This window comes from Hypomesus transpacificus, chromosome 23, assembly GCF_021917145.1.
Source record: "Hypomesus transpacificus isolate Combined female chromosome 23, fHypTra1, whole genome shotgun sequence".
Lineage (NCBI taxonomy): Eukaryota > Metazoa > Chordata > Actinopteri > Osmeriformes > Osmeridae > Hypomesus > Hypomesus transpacificus.
In genome coordinates, this window is record NC_061082.1 from 6556475 (window position 1) to 6575861 (window position 19387).

The 19387-nt window shown below is 44.7% G+C and overlaps 1 protein-coding gene across 1 annotated transcript; it reads left to right on the top strand.

Annotated features, from left to right (window-relative positions):
* The first annotated feature begins 2245 nt into the window (after positions 1 to 2245).
* On the top strand, positions 2246 to 17612 carry wnt6b (wingless-type MMTV integration site family, member 6b). Its single transcript, XM_047047856.1, has 4 exons — positions 2246 to 3445; positions 8170 to 8390; positions 13473 to 13780; positions 14810 to 17612. The coding sequence occupies exons 1-4, from the start codon at positions 3264 to 3266 to the stop codon at positions 15269 to 15271; spliced, it is 1173 nt and encodes a 390-aa protein (XP_046903812.1). The 5' UTR covers positions 2246 to 3263; the 3' UTR covers positions 15272 to 17612.
* Positions 17613 to 19387: the final 1775 nt, after the last annotated feature.

Below are 19387 nucleotides of genomic sequence, written 5' to 3' on the forward strand. Positions count from 1 at the left end.
AATCGACTCCCTGATGGCCCCTTCGCCTCACATGGATGGCACCATCAATGGGGCCAAATCTAATCTAATAAAGAAAAGTTCAACAGTTATGCTGTTATAAAGTGCTTAATGTGACGCACTTGGAAGATGGCACAATGGCTGGATTTAATTATGTCCCCGATAACTTGTTTCTGGGGACCCTTTTTTGTGACTGAGGGGGTGATCTCATGATCATAAAAACTTTTAACACATTTTTACAGTCAAAATGCGTAATCTGCACTGTAATGAAGGTTTGGGTCTCGGAAGCGGGTTGTCTGGATGTGATAACTGAAAGCTTCTGCAGATACTGCGGCCTACACAGAGATCCACTTGTATCTCATTCTGGACAATACTCTGGCTGTCTACACCCTGAAAAGTGACATCATTCTGGCTGAAACACTTAATTTTCCCTTAGTTGTTGATGCATCATAATGACTCGATCTCATTATCCCAGAGCAGACAGGAGGGAGGATGTGGAGGTCTGTAGACATAGAAATCATGGGACAGTATAGATGTTTTATTATAGAATCCTTCTGCCGGTTCACAAGAAATGTCATGAAGCAAGCTCCAGGGGATTCCAAGGATGACTGTGGCTCGTTTAAAAAGGTTAGAGAGCCTCATGTGTGCCGTCATGTGTTTCTGATTTAGCCTTAATTCAACTCGGCATATAAAATATTATGTGTGATTGGATTTCTAATCATTTTGAAATGATAATGCCTGGGGAATGTATCACTTGCTTTTTGGCCAAAGAGTGAAGATTGTAAGTTGTTTTCTCTTTGGTGTGTTAGGCCTAGAGAGAGGACAAGTTCCCGGAGATAGAAGCTATGTCCAGCCTCCAGGCAGACTGCGGGGAGATATTTCACGGCAGGATGAAAGCAGTGTATCAAGAGGAGTGTGTCTCATCTGTTTAACAGTGGTACGATGGAGTTGGGTAGAATGGGTAGAAGTACAGAGAATGCTGGCCACTCTTGGTAGGGTAGAGTGTATAAAGGAGATAGGAGTTTGTAGGTATTGTGAAGCACTAGTGAGCCAGGCACACTCTGGGTCTTTAGCGGCTGTTCCCAGGGAACGCTCAGCCAAGACCCCAGGCTCAACACCCTGCTGGACTTTGAAATCAGATCTTTATTGTCCATAAAGTTTAAGCCAAGTATGAAGATTCAGCCCTCCCTAACAAAACATACCCTCCCATACTGAGAAAGAGAGAATACCACAAAATGAGCAATGTTGTCAGACACGTTCACAATTATGCTGTTATAACTATAACTCGTTATCTCTTTCTAATTCCCTGTGGAAAAGTTGTAAGTCATGTGTTCATGCATTTTCTGAATAATTCTCAATAGCCTCCTAAGGGGGCCCAATTCATACCAATGTCATAGGAATTTGTGCTTACACAGAACAATGCAGACTAATCAGAACAAAAAAAGAGAAAGAATTCTCCTAGTTTTGGTGTTAAATTTGACCCCACAATCATAAACTTTCCAACTAATGTGCCCAATGAGTGAAAATGTCCCACATTAGTTTTTGATTCTCATCTGAGGTTAGTAGCAGGAAAAATCTATAAATCCAGTTAAACTACTCTCTTCTGCCATGATAAACTGACGTTTTTCTGAAACACCTGGAGCATAAAGAGATGTGTTTCAAATTCCTCCTTTGATGTTGGTGGGAAACAATGGAATATGAATCAAAGAGACCTGACCATGAGATAACCAGAAAAGAAATCTGCACTTATCACTCCTGGATTCTGGGTGGGGTCGGGGAGGAGGAGGGAGGGGGGGGGGGGGGGGTGGCAGGGGGTTGTTGATAAATGCAGATGAGACTTGCAGCTGTAAAATGAGCCGTGTGTTTGTGTTTTGATTGATTGCATCACTGTCCAGGAATGTAGTGGGTTGATCTTTTGATGGGCAACTACAGAGCACAGCTATTGGATTTCAATGTGTGCTTTTGGCCACTTCAAATAAAGGGGTTATGTGGTAATCCCACCTATGCAAGACATGCCTGACACATGGACATAGATTGCCCTTTTGTTGGCAAGAGTGTGATGCCACAGTCCACTGCAGTGATGACACTATTATAATCAAACGAGTGCTAACTCAGCACAGAGCAGGTGTTCTCATTTACAAGAATAATAGTGGAAACAGAGATATTTTGGCACTGATTACGTTCATAAACCCACGGGTAAATAAGACAACAGTATTGCTGGCTGGAACGTAGGACACTATTTTTTATATTTATTGTGTATTTGCCGTTATGTGAAATTCAGGAGGTATAATAATGATAATAATGTCAATTAAACACTTTCCCTAAAACAGAACACAGTAGATGGAAATACAATTTTACTGTCCATTTTTTTTTTGTTATTGTTCAATCAAGTATTTTTCCACCTACTAGTTGCATGTTCCTCTAATCAACCATGGCAACTCGGAGAGGTATTTGCAACACCTGTGATGAGCTCATATAATTCCATAGGCTGTGATTTCTTTACTGTAAACACGTTGGGAAAATGTTTCTTTGCCTCTCCCCCACCCTCGGTTTCAACAGTTTGTAATCAGTCAAGCTTTTCCAAGTAATTATCCATTTTTTCCCAGAGTGACAGTGAGGATTTCACTTGGCCCGGAGCGACGTCACGGTTGAAGATGAGCGCATCTGTTAACCAAGGCAAATGCATTTTCACTTAAATACTAGAGAGCAGGGCAAAAAAAAACAAAAAAAACTAGACAGCAGGGCAACGTTTACGCCTGCCTACCGACGCCTACCTGTGGCCTTGGTATAGAAAAATAGCCGTCATCCTATTTCAATGCGTGAGAGCTACGCAAAAAAAGAAAAGAAAAAAAACGGTGACACTGAGGCCAATTTCAGTTAATGCTTTTGCGCCATAACGTCAACATCGATAGTCCTCCTGGAATCTTCTGGGGTTTACTTCCCTGCCCTGGCTCTGGCTCCATTCCATCACCCTCAGGCTCCAGTATCCTTGCTGCCAGATTAAAATCGCTGTGCTATCGGAATTTGGGTGTAAGACGCAAGGTTTTTGTCACCTTTTCCTTTGGGGTTTAAAGTTTGAAATTGTTTGCCAGAGAAACGACAATGAAGAGGTTAACGCATTCCATCACGGAAATCGCCATACTCTGACCAAGTTATCAAACGTTAGTGATGAGACCGGAGAAGATCCCGTCGGGTTTCCTGCGCACCAGTATTTGGCGGTGCTGCTGACTCCTGCAGTGTGGTCGACCGAGTCCGCGAGACATCCCATGAAAAACAAACAACACCTTAATTGTATTTGGGAGAGGCGGTGCTCGGTTTGGAACTTTGATACAGAGTTGTTGTTGCTCTTTCTCAAGGATACACTCATCATGACGATTCCATTATCTCGGATTCAACTTGCTCTATTCTTCATCCTTCTTTGTCCTGTCAATATCATCGGACTATGGTGGTAAGTCTTTGGTACATTAATAATTGACACGTGCTGTTGGATAGCAGTAGCAAATATGTTAGTAAGGGGTTTTCATAATAGTGTGACCTCAGATATGAATACAACGAAACGATTATAGCGGCAACTCGTTTTTTCTGATATATTTGAATTAAACATGTCATCCAATAGCCTATCCAATATACCGACTCATTTTCCCACGTATGTTTTAAAGCAGTAGTATACCAAGTGACTAATCTAAAATAATATCATCGTAATTCATTTGAATAATTTATTGTATTACTAATCTCCTAGCCCCCTGGGGAATATTAGTTGCCTATTATTTAGTGTTGAAAAAAACCTTTATGATATACAATCAACAATAATTTTGTTTTGAATTTATCTAACAACTTTTGAGCACATTCTAAATAAAATGTAAAAGGTATTTAAACTACAACTAAAAATGAAACCAACCGCAATTAATAGAGATAAATGTCTTAGGGTTGCAGGGCCATGGTGGTCTTGCATGCTGAACCTCATTGAGGTCTGGCATGGCCTGTGGTAAAAGCAGACATATGAAAGGGGTCAGAGTTGGAATTTCAGGTGGACCTTGAGGCAGTGGATATGTCATCATAAAACAATCCTGTGTTCAGCGCTCAGAGGTGTGTGACAGTCAGAGAGACAGGGAGAGATCTGTTGATAACATATTCTACACACACACTCATCTGCAGGGGGATGTTTAGATCACATCCCCTTTCAGCATTTTTCGAGCTCTTCCCCTCCATTCCATCTCTATCAAGGTCACCTATAATAACTGAACTGGTGTGACCAACCGTGCTGAGACACAGGCTGCATATTTTTGGCCTGCTGAGCTAAAACTAGGGGAGATAATGCATGTCCTCGGGTCACAGGAAAGGTTAAGCCACTCATCAATAGTGCATGGGTCACTGAACCACCTCTGCTACACTAAGACAGACCTAGAAGGGTGGGCTAAAGGTGAGCACACCTGTAGGTCTGGCAGACACGGACAGGACAATGACGCTTTCTGTTGAGAGTTTCTCGACATACCATCACTTCTCTCTTTCTCTCTCCGTCTTCTCTTTAAAGGCAAATAGTTGTCATTCATACAGGATATCACTGGCGAGAGAGAGAGAGAGAGAGAGAGAGAGAGAGAGAGAGAAAGAGAGAGAGAGAGAGAGAGAGAGAGAGAGAGAGGGAGAGATGAAACGCTTAGAGATAACCCTGTCCTTTCAGAGCCTCTGTTGATTAGAGTCTAATCATTTGGGCCGGGTGCTGAGCAGTGAGATTCAGGGAGTGTGGAATGCCTTTGCTCTAAAACAGGGTTCAGCACAAGTAGTTATATGCCGTGTGTGTGTGTGTGTGTGTGTGTGTGGGTGGGTGGGTGGGTGTGTTCATATGTACCCTTCCCGCCTAAACGTACAGTAGTTCTTGAGAGTGTTTTCTTGGTCTAATGACAGATACTAACTGATCATTGAACACGAGGCTAGGTGTTATATCCCCATCAGATAGTTTTGTGTGTCTTGTGTTTTGTTTGTGTGGGGCATAGGCTGGCATGGCAGGCAGTGAGGAGCGTGTCTTAACCTCACAGGTGCACATGCACAAGTGTCAGTCCCAGTCATCCAGGCCGAATGGGGCCAGAGCCAGCATACCCCCCCCCCAGCCCTGGCCCTTTGCTTCTGCTCCGCACCAGTTGAAACATCAGTCACCAGTTGAAAAGCACTTAATTATACTAGATCTTATCTGTCCCCACTCACGAATCAAAAAGCAATACATGTTTTGTTTTTTTGTCTGAGAGTGGTGAGATGTACAATCAAGGATCAGAGAGATGTGGTCAGATGAAGATGAGATGAAGAGCGAGATGCCTGAGCCAGCCAGGGCTCTGGAGTCTGCAGGATGTTACAGTGTTCCTTTGCAGAGCATGCTGTGAACCAGACGCTTCCCAGACTGGGAGAAGTCTTGTCTCTGTGTGGCAGAGGTAGTCAGGTAATCCCTGTCTGAGACTTTCAAGGCACAATATTATACTCAGAACTTAAGGATGTATTCTTGGTGAATTGGTATATAATTGGAGCTGGCATAGTGGGAGACTTGAGTTGGATTCCTGCTGGGTACTTGCGTACTATGTTCTTATTCTTTCCTTCCCTCTCACTGTGAGATCAACATGTGACAGACTGCTGTGGCGCTGCCTCTGTCAGTCCTAGACTGTCACTTGATTTAGTGTTGAAGTCTAGAGGAGATTATGCCATGGCTCAAAGCCATGGACCACAGGCCTCACCCAGCATCCCTTTCTCTCCCTCTCCCTCTCTCTCTCCAGCTCTCTCTGTGTGTCTCTCTCTCATTTTCTCTCTCCCCCCCCCCCCCTTCCCTAGCTGGCGTCCTAGTCCCTGGCCTTGTCGTGACTGACTTCATATACAGCATACTTGGAGGATTAAGGAGGATGAAATTCACTCGTTTCGCAAAGTGAATAAAGGCCCATATCTGTGGCCGTGCGAGTGGTAATGAAACCTGAGGTCGGCCAGGCTAGAAAAACAGCTTATCCTACACAGATCATGTCTGCTGCTCCACAGGGACTGATTATTTGGATATGTGGTTCTTTATCTCTGTTTCCTTCTCTATTTTGGTCTCTATTATCTTTCTGATATTTCATGCGAGGTAGGGTTTGGAGAGGTTCTTGATTGCATCCATGGCGGTACATCCTCGTTGATGTTTTGGTTAGACCCTGTTTCAATGTTATCACCACCAGGAGCTTTAACTAGAACTGATAGAGGCTGAATCTGTGACATTGTAAGAATAGGAAGATTGATTGCTTATCTGACATTGGAGTTCCTTGTGTGTATATCTTTTAATGAAGATGTCTGTGTGTGGTTTTGGCAGCGCAGGGATGTGTTTAAGGTCAGTGCTGGTTCTGGTACATTTTGCAGTGCAACTTGGTACAGACAACATACAGACAAAAGCCTCATTTACATACACAATGCTCACTCCAGCTATGCTGACAGTCCAACTGTTTGAGTTACATTGAAATACTGCTCACTACACAAGACTGTATGAACGAGCTCTCCTAAAGCCTAAGCATTAGCATTTATAGCAAGGTACTGTATAGTAGGTTACTATGACATCTTATTCATTCATCCTGAGTAGTTTAACAAAATTATTTTATCACACATATTTTTTGTGTCAATTGTCACTTCTTACACTGACAATGACACAGAACTTGGACAAGAGAAAGTCTGTCCAACATAGTCTGCTTTTTAACGAGCCTACACCTCCTGTTGTAAAACCTGGTCATTTCTTTTGCAAGCTGTGAGAAGAGTCAGTTTCATGTCTCTGATCCGGACACACTCGCTCACAGGTTTGGAGGCTGTGAGAAGAGCCAGTTTCATGGCTCTGATCCGGACACACTCGCTCACAGGTTTGGAGGCTGTGAGAAGAGCCAGTTTCATGGCTCTGATCCGGACACACTCGCTCACAGGTTTGGAAGCTGTGATGACAGAGATAATCAGTGGTTGTAGAGGCAGAGTCTGCCTGCTAATCACAACATGTGAACATCCACAATGACACAGCAGGGAAGGCCACGGGTTTTATTCTTCTTTCTTCATGGATACTGCTCAAAGGAGCACGCTCATTGAGTGTTCTTTCCAAAAGCCGTTGCCAAGGAGACGTTGTCAATACATCGTCAATAACTGGTAGAAGAAGGGGATTGGTTGTCAGAATACTGTAACCATTCTTCTGAGCTGGAGTTTTGGAATCAGGACCTCGCACCACAGTTGACATAATTTACTTCATGGGAGCTTGTTACTGTACTGTTCTCTCCTTTCCGGGAAGAATGAATTATTAGGGTGGATTTGAGGAGTTTTGTAAGCTTAATCCACGCCGCTCGACATTATCATATATTTCTGTCCTCGAGGATAACCGTGTGTTGGCAGTTTGTCTGCTATCTTCTTTTTTCCATGACGCTATAAAGCTAAAAAGGTCGTACTTGTAGCTAAAAATAAATGGTATTTTGATTGAATCAGAAGTATAGGGTGACATTTTAAATCAAAATATAAATGGCCCCACTGTAATAAAATAATAGACTTAGTTTGGATGGGGGATGGGTCCTGTGTGCAGACTGCCACTATCCTGTATCCTGTGGCTCCTTGTCTTATCAGACCGGCATGAGAGAGGATTGGCAAGAGTGCTGCTTTGACTTCTTAAAACAAACTCACTCCGCAGATGAAAGTTATTAGACATAGAGATGGAACACAACGGCAAGGGGTGAATGAAAAGCAGTGAGGCGTTCTTACACACGTGCACAAATATGCATACACACACACATAGGCAGGCATGAGCGTGCATTAAGACACATAGACCATGCACACAGACATATACACTCTATTCCCTACTACCACTTAACAATAACACCCGGTTCACGCCTTACAGGATCACACCGTTAATCTGTAAAGTCAGATATTATAGATTATTAAGTGGAGGTGAACTCAAATGGGACGGATCTCACATTTTGTCATGACAACTGTTTGGAACGCTCTGGAAAAAGCTCACAGTGTTGGACCAGAGGCCTACTTTTTCTCCCGTTAAGGAGAGAAATAAACAGTTTACCTGAAGTGTAAACAGACGTCTTTCATCCCAAGTGAAGAAACCTGGCAATGAAGATGCGTCTGCCTCTCTCTGGTAATACACCTAAGATTCCCAGGGGTGCTATGAATGATGTGTGTGTGTGTCCTGTTCTTCAGGGCTGTGGGCAGTCCTCTGGTCATGGATCCCAACAGTATCTGCAGGAAGACCAAGCGCCTCGCTGGCAAACAGGCAGAGCTGTGCCAGACCCAGCCAGAGATTGTCAGCGAGGTGGCCAAGGGTGCCAAGCTAGGCGTCCGGGAATGTCAGTACCAGTTTCGCTATCGCCGCTGGAACTGCACCAGTCAGAACAAGTACTTTGGCAAAATACTCCAGCAAGGTGAGTAACAAAATGGATTGATTCTGTTTAAACAGAATCCAAAACTGTTCCTATCTATAGTTACTCAGCACAACTAACTTTTCCTAAATCTTCTTCCAAGCTGTGTGATTATGAAAGAAGATGATCTAAGTATCTCTCTCATGATTCACTAGTGTCTATTTTGAAGACGTGAACCCCTGACCTCCGAAGGCTGAGGCAGTGGCCTCTCAACTCAGAACAAGGACAGCTGTTGTGTCTTAACAAGACAGATTTACACTTGACTGATTCTCTTCTGCATCAGATTGCACTCTCAAAATTATCTTCTGAAATTGCCTCTCCTAATCATTGATCTCAAAATGTTCCCCATCTCTTTGAAGTTCAGTAATATAACTAATGTAGGGCCCTGCTACTCTGCAATTACCAAGCACATTTCTGTCTGTTGTCCCTGCCCTTGCTCCAGCACTATCTGACTACTCCATTACTCCATAGAAACCACTCTCTGTGACCCAACAATGAAGTGTTTTGTCAACAAACCACTGGGAGTTGCTCCAATATTAATTGTATATATCCTCTCCTGGTTTTTATTGAGCTATCTAGCTAATGCATGCTCACAGTTCTCTTTGAATCTTTATGAGCCATCTTGATAGTGATGACAGCACTGCCACTGAAGGAACTTGGCCAGCAGAGCTGAGAAATGTCCATTAAAGCATCCACTCAAAGACTTTATGACTAGAAGAATGTCTGTGTGGTGTGTCTGACTAAACTCATGGTATCATCTGCCACAGTCAGGCCTTATGAGCCATTCCTCAGCAAGACTGTAATCCTCCGTGGCCTAGCTAAATAGCGTGTGGTTACTTGAGACAGACTGTGGTGGCTGGATGAGGAAGATATTGGTACCACGATGAAACCCTCAGAAGGGCTAGAAGATAAACATTATCTTCTGTCAAACATCGATGTATCTCATTTTGTTTGACGAGCCAGATTCAGTCAGAAAGCCAAAGAATACTGACAGCTGTCAGCTACGTTCATCTAACTGCTGGAGAGTAGAACCTTATGTGGTTTAGCTAGTAAAACGTACTTTTCACCAGGTATATGAGGATCTGAGAGTGATGTTTTGAGGCTGATTGTCATGCCTGTGCTTGGATGGCGCAGGAAAGAGGTGGGACCGTCAGTATTACAACACCTCTCCTCTCACGGAGGAGCTGGAATCTGACAGCCCTCAACGGTGATTAATCATGAATTCCAGCGTGTCTACACAATAGATGGGTTTAAAGTGCTGTTCCATTGAAAATCGTCAGCACAATTACCCAGATCAGCCTTTAAGGAGCGTCTATCAGCGCTGAGAGCCCGGCGAAGACAGGGCCACTTCCTCACCTGGACACGGCCGCATCGCCAGCGCGAGCCGACTCCTATTTGTCCGCGCAAATATAGCCAGAAGGCTGTTTTTCTCCCGCCTTTTCAAACATAAAAACCCGAAGCTGCTGTTGCCCTGCCACTCCGCGCTGGGCTCACGAGACAGCCGCTGGGAGAGCTGGAACACATCTCCTGGCTTTAATGAAGCAATTCGAAAACGCTCAGAGACACAAAGTGTGGTTCTAATTTCAATGTATTATAACAAATACTCAGCCTGCATGTCATTTCTTATGCCACTTTAGGAATGTGACTCGTTGCTCTGTCTGTCAACCCCTCTTCCTTCTGTCTTCTGCTCTGTGGTCATGGTCATGGTCATGGTCAGAGCGCCACACTCCCTGCCCTGGCAGTGCTCAGTCCGCTGTGGATACAGAGATGTTCTGAGTTACGAAGCACTTCACAAGAAAAGACACTCGTTTATGACTGAAGCCACAATCTGTCATTGAGAAAACAATTAATGACAGTCCTGTCACTGGGGTTTCCTATAAAGCCGAGTGATGAGGTTGGAGAAATGTAACTGCCAGTGTCTTGTCCATAGACACTGCTGAAACATCCTGATACATTCACAAGTTGAACTCTTTCGATAATGAATGGCTTTTGAGTTTTAACATTTGTAGTTATACGACAAAACCAAGCAGCAATTGAAACAGGGTTTAAAACATAAATATTAATATATGCACCAAAAAGCTTTTTTTATTTCCATGCTTATGATTTGTCGTACTGTGAGGAATGATAGGACACCATGTATTTCCTTTAACCATGGACTGAGTAGCCCTCTGTGTCAGCAGTACAGTAGCTGTCCTAATGAAGATGACCTACTTATTGAACATGCATTCCTCTTTGGACATGGTAAGTCATGCTTATCATAGAAAATACCCTAGTCTGAAAAGGTTCAAGTATGAATGAACATGTTCTCGCAGAGAAGGAACAAGTTATTTTGTAATCCAGTCAATTTATTTAGCAATGAGATTCATGCAGCTTCTCCTCTGTGTGATTGGGTAGTCATTACAAGTATAATCTTGATATCTGCTGTGTTCAAATAACCAATTTGGTACTTCTGTAATTACACTGATGGTTCAAGGAGTGGATTGTGCTCATGCCAGCATCAGATCTGACACAATCAAGGCGGAGTGTGTTGTTTTCCTCTGCGTTTGATTCTCATAGAATGAGGGTTGAATGTCCTGGTTGTGTTATTAGGTAATACAATACAGCTCTCGACAGCTCCCCTGAGGGTGGAAGGGGCGGCGGGAACACTTCGTGCAGCATCACAAACTAATCGTCTGTCTTGTCAATAACAAATCAGTCTTCCACAACTCTATTGATGACTTGACTTATTGGGTTATATCCCGCCCCTCTGCACCCAGCTGGCAACCATGAAGTACTCATGCACCCAGTGATACTCTGATAGAGAGAGACAGAGAAGGAGAGAGAGAGAGTACCCCTCCTAACATTCCTTCACCCGTCTCCCTGTTGAACTTGATAGTGGTTGTGAGTCATGTGGTGTTGCGCTCTCTCTCTCAGGAGAGAGAGAGAGAGAGAGAGAGAGAGAGAGAAAGAGAGAGAGAGGGAGAGGGAGAGAGAGAGAGAGAGATGAAGCAGAGGTGTGTCTTCACCGTCCACCAAGCTCTTAGCAGATTAACCAAAGAGCTGTTTTATATCAGCCAAATGCATTGGTATGAAAATACCCAATTTAGCAGCTGTGGACAGTTTATCCCCAGATATCCCAGACAGAATCCCCACAAGTGTAAGCATAAGATGCAGAATGTACAGTAGGTGTGTGAAACATCCAGAGTGTGTTTGATGCATAGTAAGGGATTATGTCTGTCTGTGGTAGCTGTGTGAGGCTCAGGTTAACAGAGCGGAAGGCAGGTATGCCAACCAGGCAGCAGACATGTGCTCAAGAGCACATGAGCTCAGCTTCTCCCTGACTCAGACTCAGCCAGGCCAGATCAATCAATCAGCAGAGTTCATACCCATCAGCATGTGTCAGATGGAGCTGCTGCCACGCCGTGCCGCAGAGGGGCCCAGGCGGTCCCCTAGTGCTTCGTAAAACCCGGGACCCATGCATCATTGACTCAAAGTTAGAGTATTAAAAAAAGATTTGCTAATTCCTGTCGAAGGCCCTTCTGGCATACTGAGCACTCTCAGACAGGCCCAGACACAGGCTGCAGCAGAAATTTGTTTGGAATTTGTGTCTCGGAGGAAAATATAAAAGAGGGTTGCTCAAATTAAGAGATTCTTTCGATATGGTATAAATATTTTTTTTTCTTAACCACTTACTCCTCTTCACTTTCTGTGGCTCATCAAACATTTGCATCTTGAGAACAAAGATATGACTGGAAAACATCCATTGATATGGATTGCTGATTTGTAATGCTGGTGCTTTTGAACTTTTCAACTACCCCTTATAGTAAGAGCATACAGTAATATCATGTTCCCCTTGTCTAGTGGGCAGCAGAGGAGGGGGTCAGAGCCGAGAGACAGCCCCAGGTTGGATCCAGGAGGAGGGGAGGGCTGTAGGGTCAGGTCCAGGGCAGCATGGGCTCCGACCATGCAGACAGATGGATGCTCGCTAGAGGCCCTCAAGCCCCTCTGTCAATGGGGAGGAACAGACAGGGAGAGAAACAGGGTTAGGCCATGGACCTGAGAACTACATCTACATAGTGGCTAGTCTGTGAGGTCAGGTGTGTGTTCAGATCGAAACTGTAGACTGGAATGGAGGCATGCACACACACGCACGCCCACACACGAACACCCTGTCCCGTATGGAGAGATGCACACACACGCCCACACATGAACACACACACACTGTCGCCATACACACACACACACATACAGGCCGGTCTGGAGACATCTTTGGGTGTGCAGATGGTTGGACAGCTGGTATTGATATCACAGTGTGCTGGTCTGCAGCCCCTCTCGCACGGCACCGATTCCGTTTCACCAGATTTAATGAATCCCATTCACTGAATCATGCGATATGGATTTGGCACCAGACTGAGCGGTGACTGCACTCTCACGTCTTCCAGCTCCACAAAATAAAAGTCATTCATTTCATCTTCGACACAATGGACTGCTAACTGCCACCTTCCCCACCCTTCCCTCTGCTTGATGTAATACAGGCAGAGCTGGACACACTGCTGCATGGGAATTGTGTGTTTGGCCGGTTGCAGCTATCGGTTTTCAATCAAATTGAGAAGAAATAACAAATATATAGATGTAGTGGATTCAGCGACACTTAAAACTTAAAAACAAATACTTTATTAGTATAAAACCAGCAGTCTCTTACATTAAAAGTTCTAATCGGGATATGTTTCTTTCCCAGAAGACGGCACAGCCTTGAAAGTTGTGTTGTGCATTAGGTTAAGACACAGGATCAATTTGCAGTTGTAGTTGTACATCCCCAGGGTCTATGGGGTAAGCCCTGAGCCAGAAATAACCCAGCAGCTGTGCTTTGTGTGAGAGAGAAGCAGAGAGAAAGAGAGGGAGAGATAGCAGCAGTATTAGCTGTACACGCTGACAGTGACCCCGTGGTCCCTATCTGCTGTAGTCCAGTGTAGAGCATCATTCTTTGACGGCAGGAAAAAACAATTTTCAAAATGACGCCGTTAGTGACCGGTCAGCGAATAAACACATGAACAAAATAACGCCCTCTTGCAAATGCTTGTTTTCGATTTCTGTGTGTCTTTCCAGACATTCGCGAAACAGCGTTCGTGTACGCCATCACAGCGGCGGGGGTGACCCACGCGGTGACCCAGGCCTGCAGCATGGGAGACCTGCTCCAGTGTGGCTGCGAGGCCACCCGCAGCAGAGCGCCTCCCCGGCCCGCCTCCTCCTCCTCAGCCTCCGGCGAGGGCGTCAAGTGGGAGTGGGGCGGCTGTGGGGACGACGTGGAGTTTGGCTACGAGAAGTCCAAGCAGTTCATGGACGCCAAGAGAAAGAAGGGGAAGAGCGACATCCGAACGCTGATCGATTTGCACAACAACGAAGCAGGCCGCTTGGTAAGTCGACAGTCTCCGTCTGCAACTCAGGAATGATATGGGTTGCTGATTTGTAATGCTGGTGCTCTCGATTTCTATTGTTTTGAATTTCTGACAACATTACTGTTGAAGACGGGATTGAAACAACCCATTGCTTTTTATTTCATTTGACAGTGTTTTAAGGATGTGAAAAGGATTGCTGAGAAGGTGTTGCCTGTGTAGATGGATGTTGTCTCAGTCTGCCCATGTACCAGAAAGAGATAGCCCCTAGCCATATTTGTGTTACACCGTAAACTGATATTTGAACAAGAATCATGTTTCTGAAACAAGAAAACACAAGTGTGCCACCCATTTGGTTTTCAAGCCTTTAAGGCAAGTAGCTGCTAATATATCTTTTCCTTGTAAATGTGCAATGTTTTCCTTTGTTGCTCACTCCATGCACTTGTAGGCAGAGTGAATTATGGGACTGACAAGGGCCTTCTTGTTGACAAAGAGGAGATAGTGACACTGCAGCACTCTTGTTCGGAGCTAGTCTGCCCTCTTAAGAAGTTAATGATATGTTATTGCTTAAAATGTCCTGGGTGTCCCATTTGCTTCTCCAGTGTTGGTATGCATCCCAGTTTGATACACTGTCTGTCACACAGCCTCAACCTCCTCCTGAAGGTCAGACACAGGTAAAAGTGGAGGAGGGACTGGGCTGTAGCTAGTCAGCCCAATTATTGCATTAGGAGCAGCTATTTGAACATAAACACCGTGAAGATGTATATTGAAAAACAAATTTTTGGATGAAAGAGAGGACGAGATAAAAGTGCAGAGGCATGCAGAATGCGTCTGTCGTTCCCTGGTTAGTGTAGAGCTGAGTGATGGTTTGTTGTCAAGGCAGGGTAGATGAAGGAAGGCCAGAGGCAAGGTAGGCGGGAAGGAGGGACAGGAGGGGGGAAATTCCTTCTGAATAGCGTCTGCTTTTATCTTACCTATCTATCTGTGTGTGCATGTGTGCGCGTATTCATGTGTGTGTGTGTTCGGGTGCGTTTGTGTGTTCCACCACAGGCGGTCAAGAACTACATGAGGACTGAGTGTAAGTGCCATGGGCTGTCTGGCTCCTGTACTCTCAGAACATGCTGGAAGAAGATGCCCCACTTCCGGGAGGTGGGCGACCGCCTGCTGGAGCGCTTCAACGGCGCCTCCAAAGTGATGGGCGGCAACGATGGCAAGACCCTCATCCCGGTGGGCCAGAACATCAAACCCCCAGACAAACAGGACCTCATCTACTCGGCGGAGTCACCTGACTTTTGCCTGCCCAACCGCAAGACAGGCTCACTGGGCACGAGGGGCCGCATGTGCAACAGCACCGCGATGGACGTGAGTGGCTGTGACCTGCTGTGCTGTGAGCGCGGCTACAGGGAGGAGACGGTGGTGTTTGAGGAGAACTGTCTTTGCCGGTTCCACTGGTGCTGCGTGGTGCAGTGCAAGAAGTGTTCTGTGAGGAAGGAGCTCAGCCTGTGTCACTAGGAGACCTCCATCTGCAACCCGAGAAACGTGAAGAGTTGGGAGTCTCCTCTGTTAACTAGAATCACGCTCTGAGAAACAAGCTTCCACACTTCAGTTGTTGAACAGGAGAGCCCTGGTAGAACACTGTCTGATCTTGGATTCCTCCGGGCTGTGACTCTTCAGGGGAGCTGTTCTACGTGGTCCCTGCGCTCACTGAGAGAGTGAGGCTCCATCCATATGGGTTCTAGACACCTGACAGCTGGATCTCCTACTCTTCTGAACCTCACATCTACCGCTGACTAAGCTCTGCTGAGTGGGATGCTGAATATCACCTTATACCCCAAATCTCATCTCCCAGAACAGAATTTTGGGGAACCTCTCATAGAAGACTAGCGGGAGACTTGTTTTTCCACAAGGTTCTCAGTATTCGGTACAGATCGATTCACATGTAGAACGGGAGCTCCTTCTCAAACCACTTCACTAAATTCCCCCACCTTGAACCTTTAGAATTGTCCATTGACCCAGACTAATACCTGAACCAATATTTTCTCACTTCAACACCCAAGAACTAGTCAGGCCCAAAGAGAAACAAGCTGCAATCTGTCATTAGATACTGTAAATATTGCTGTAAAGCACACAGAGTCAGTCATGTTACTGTGGTGGCAGTTGTAACCAAAGATTTAAGTGCCACTAAGACACAGACTTTGAATGAAGTTAGCTAGGACTAATATCAGATTCAAATGCTATGACTTATACAGTACTAGAGTGATAGTGCCATATTTTTCATATAACAAATCATAATTTAAGACAAATGGATTTTAGCGTTTGAACATACCCAAGATGGAGGACAGTTCTTCTTGTATCAATGACAATTTAAAAAAAGGGAATCCCAGGGTTGTCCAAGGACTACCAACTTGCTGGATGCTGATGAGTTTGGTTGACACCAAAGACTGTTTATTTATAAACCTTCGATAACAAGACTACTCATTGTGGTAACATGAGGAACGTGCCTACCATCTCTTTTAAAAGCACTTTGGATATGGGAGTGTAAACCATATGTTAACATTGTTTCTATTCGTTTGAGTAGTTTGTAGATGAAAAAAGAATGTTTTTTGTTTTTTTTTATATGAGGTTCAGTATAAAGAAAGTATGATATTATATTTTGTTTATTCGTTTGATATACAGGGCTTTTGTAATGCACTTTCAATCAAGCTTTTGGTGTGTGTAGTCATATTCTGCAGAATGGCCAGTTGTTTTCACATCCAATAGACCCAGACATTTGTGTGGTTGAGTTGATAAATGTTGTTTTTTGAAAGCACACTTCCTCTGACATGACCCTCTGTCAAAGTGCTATATGACAGGCAGATCAGACTTTCTTATTTTGTTGCTTGTTTTGTGAGAATAAAACCTTCTGTCTCCAAGTTTTCGCTCTTTGTAATCTATCACTTTGAAGTGTGTTTCCCCCCGAACTCCCCAGACAAAAAACACTCGTTGTGCCTCTGGAATACAGTGATTTTCTTTAGAAACAACGGCACCATTCCTTCTCCCTTGGTCGAGTCCGCAGTTGTGACTAGAAGAACCTGTGTTTGTGCTTGTGTGCATGCAGGTGTGTGTAGTGATCTGTGCTACAAGTAAGCAGAGGATGATACGAAGCAAGAGCGCACGCTGAGAGATGACATCGCTGTGATTTATTGCCAATGTACCCAGTTTTATTACCAGGCCATTCCACGCCAGAGGGTTCATAGTTTTAATATTGTTACCATGACAGTGACTACACACTGCAAAGGAACCTTTGTAGTAGACTGAACCTTGAAGAATCCTTTGCCTATTGTCTTGAACAGGCAGTCTGTGTAGTTTGTTCACATCAAAATATTTAGTTGTTTTTATTTCATGATTGTGAGCCAGGTTAAAGGAGGGATAATCTAAATCATATTAAACGACAGATTTTGACTGAACACAGCTCTATGCTTTAAACGACCCTTTCCCAGCTGGACTGTGTCATTTTTCTGTGTAAATCACTGTGGAGGCTCCTGTCAGTGCTTTGTTTGATTATTTTACAGACTGAAGTCCAAGTTTTGTTTTCCAGTCTGTAAAAAACTTTTTGTTGTGACATTTCAATTCATGTTTCAGTGTTTATTTTGATTCAGACACAAGATTTGGACTTTCTTGATACTCTGCTGATTAGTTAACCGTGCTCAAATTCATTGCATATTCATTTGTTATGTTTCATGCAGATGTAAAACAGAGGAGTGAACTCACTAAGTACATGTCAAATAAAAACTCAACTTTTCACGACTGGAAGGGTTTTAAGTTGTTATGGGTTTGCAAGTGTTTTTAAGAAAACTTGCAGAGCAACTACAATATTACGTTTTTTTTAATTTTATAATTATTTTACAGTTTTCATATCTAAAACAAATGCTAGCCTATGACGAAGAGCCCCATGCATGTCTCTTTTTATAAATGGAGGATATTTATACAGAGTATTCAATAAAACTTTTGTCACTCTTTCCTTCCATTGAACACATCATGCAAATGTTGATTTAACTTCAGACTGGGTCAAGGCGTGAATTTGATCTCAGCCAATCCAAAGGACCATTTCCTTGTAAGATATATTTTCAACACTTCTATTTAAAGTATATTCCTTTGCAACTTAGCAAAAAAAAGGTGTTGTTTTGAGTTATTTATGCTGTTCAAAGAAAAAAACTGGATAACTGTCGGCAGCCTCACATGTCGACACAAGTTTTCCAGGAATTTGTTGCGCGGAGCAGAGCCAGCAGTAGTGTTGAAGACAGAGAGGTAAGCCACAGACGGGGAAAATGCCAGGAGCGCGCTCCTCAAGCTGCCACGTACAGTGTAGGCAGGGAGGTAGGCAAGCAGGGAGATAGGCAGGCAGTCAGGAAGGCAGGGAGGTAGGAAGGTAGGTAGTTAGGTAGGAAGGTAGCCAGGGAGGTAGGCAGGGAAGCAGGGATGTAGGAAGGTATGTAGGGAGGTAGGAAGGTAGGCAGGGAGGTAGGGAGGCAGTCAGGGAGGCAGGGAGGTAAGAAGGTAGGCAGGGAGGTAGGAAGGGAGGTAGGCAGGGAGGTAGGCAGGGAGGTAAGAAGGTAGACAGGGAGGTAGGCAGGGAGGTAGGAAGGTAGGCAGGCAGGGAGGCAGCAGGAGGGTAGGAAGGGAGGTAGGCAGGGAGGTAGGCAGGGAGGAAGGCAGGGAGGTAGGAAGGGAGGTAGGCAGGGAGGGAGGTAGGTAGACAGGGAGGTGGGCAGGGAGGTAGGAAGGTAGGCAGGGAGGGAGGTAAGTAGACAGGGAGGTAGGAAGGTAGGCAGGGAGGTAGGTAGGCAGGAAGGCAGGAAGGTAAGCAGGGAGGCAGGAAGGTAGGCAGGGAGGTAGGCAGGGACGTAGGAAGGGAGGTAGGAAGGTAGGCAGGGAGGTAGGCAGGGAGGTAGGAAGGTAGGTAGGGAGGGAGGTAAGTAGACAGGGAGGTAGGAAGGTAGGCAGGGAGGGAGGGATCGAGGGAGGTAGGTAGGTAGGTAGTTAGTTAGGCAGGTAGGCAGGCTGGGAGGCAGACAAACCGGCAGGCAGACTGTCAAAAAGGGTATGCAGGGAGGCTGTAGACATGTGACCATATGAACTACACCAGACAGAGGATAGATTTATAGAAGCTCTGGTGTTAACGTGGCTGTCTGTCTGTAAGTCTGACTCTCTCTCTCTGCAGGATTTGAACAGAGAGGTGTTGTACTTTTCCACATGTGTCCCTCTGAGCAGTGTCTGAGGTATGCTGTGTGTCCCAGTGATGTCTGTCTCTGCCTGCTGACTGTTAAACACACAGACATGCAGGTATGCACACACACATACGCACCCATGGAGCATTAATTAAGGCCTGTCAGGATTAAGACAGTTGATCAGACTCACGGTACTCTGCAGGTCCCTTTGAATTCCAGAATGGTTCATGTGTGTTTAGTGATCTGACTGATCATCTGTTATCTAGTGGCGTTTCTCTCTGGCTGGATACATTCATTCTATATCGAAACATGCAGCATGTCAACTGAATCCGTTCTGAAAAGCAGAATGCATTCAGAACCTCTTAAATGTCCTCTTAATGTGTCTTTTGATCAATAACATATTTGTTTTTGTTGTCAGACT

Excerpts from the sequence above, each read along its gene's own strand:
- wnt6b (XM_047047856.1), top strand. The coding sequence starts at position 3,264 with ATGAAAAACAAACAACACCTTAATTGTATTTGGGAGAGGCGGTGCTCG. Across the intron at positions 3,446-8,169 it reads AATATCATCGGACTATGGTG|GGCTGTGGGCAGTCCTCTGG; the intron begins GTAAGTCTTTGG and ends CCTGTTCTTCAG. Across the intron at positions 8,391-13,472 it reads TGGCAAAATACTCCAGCAAG|ACATTCGCGAAACAGCGTTC; the intron begins GTGAGTAACAAA and ends GTGTCTTTCCAG.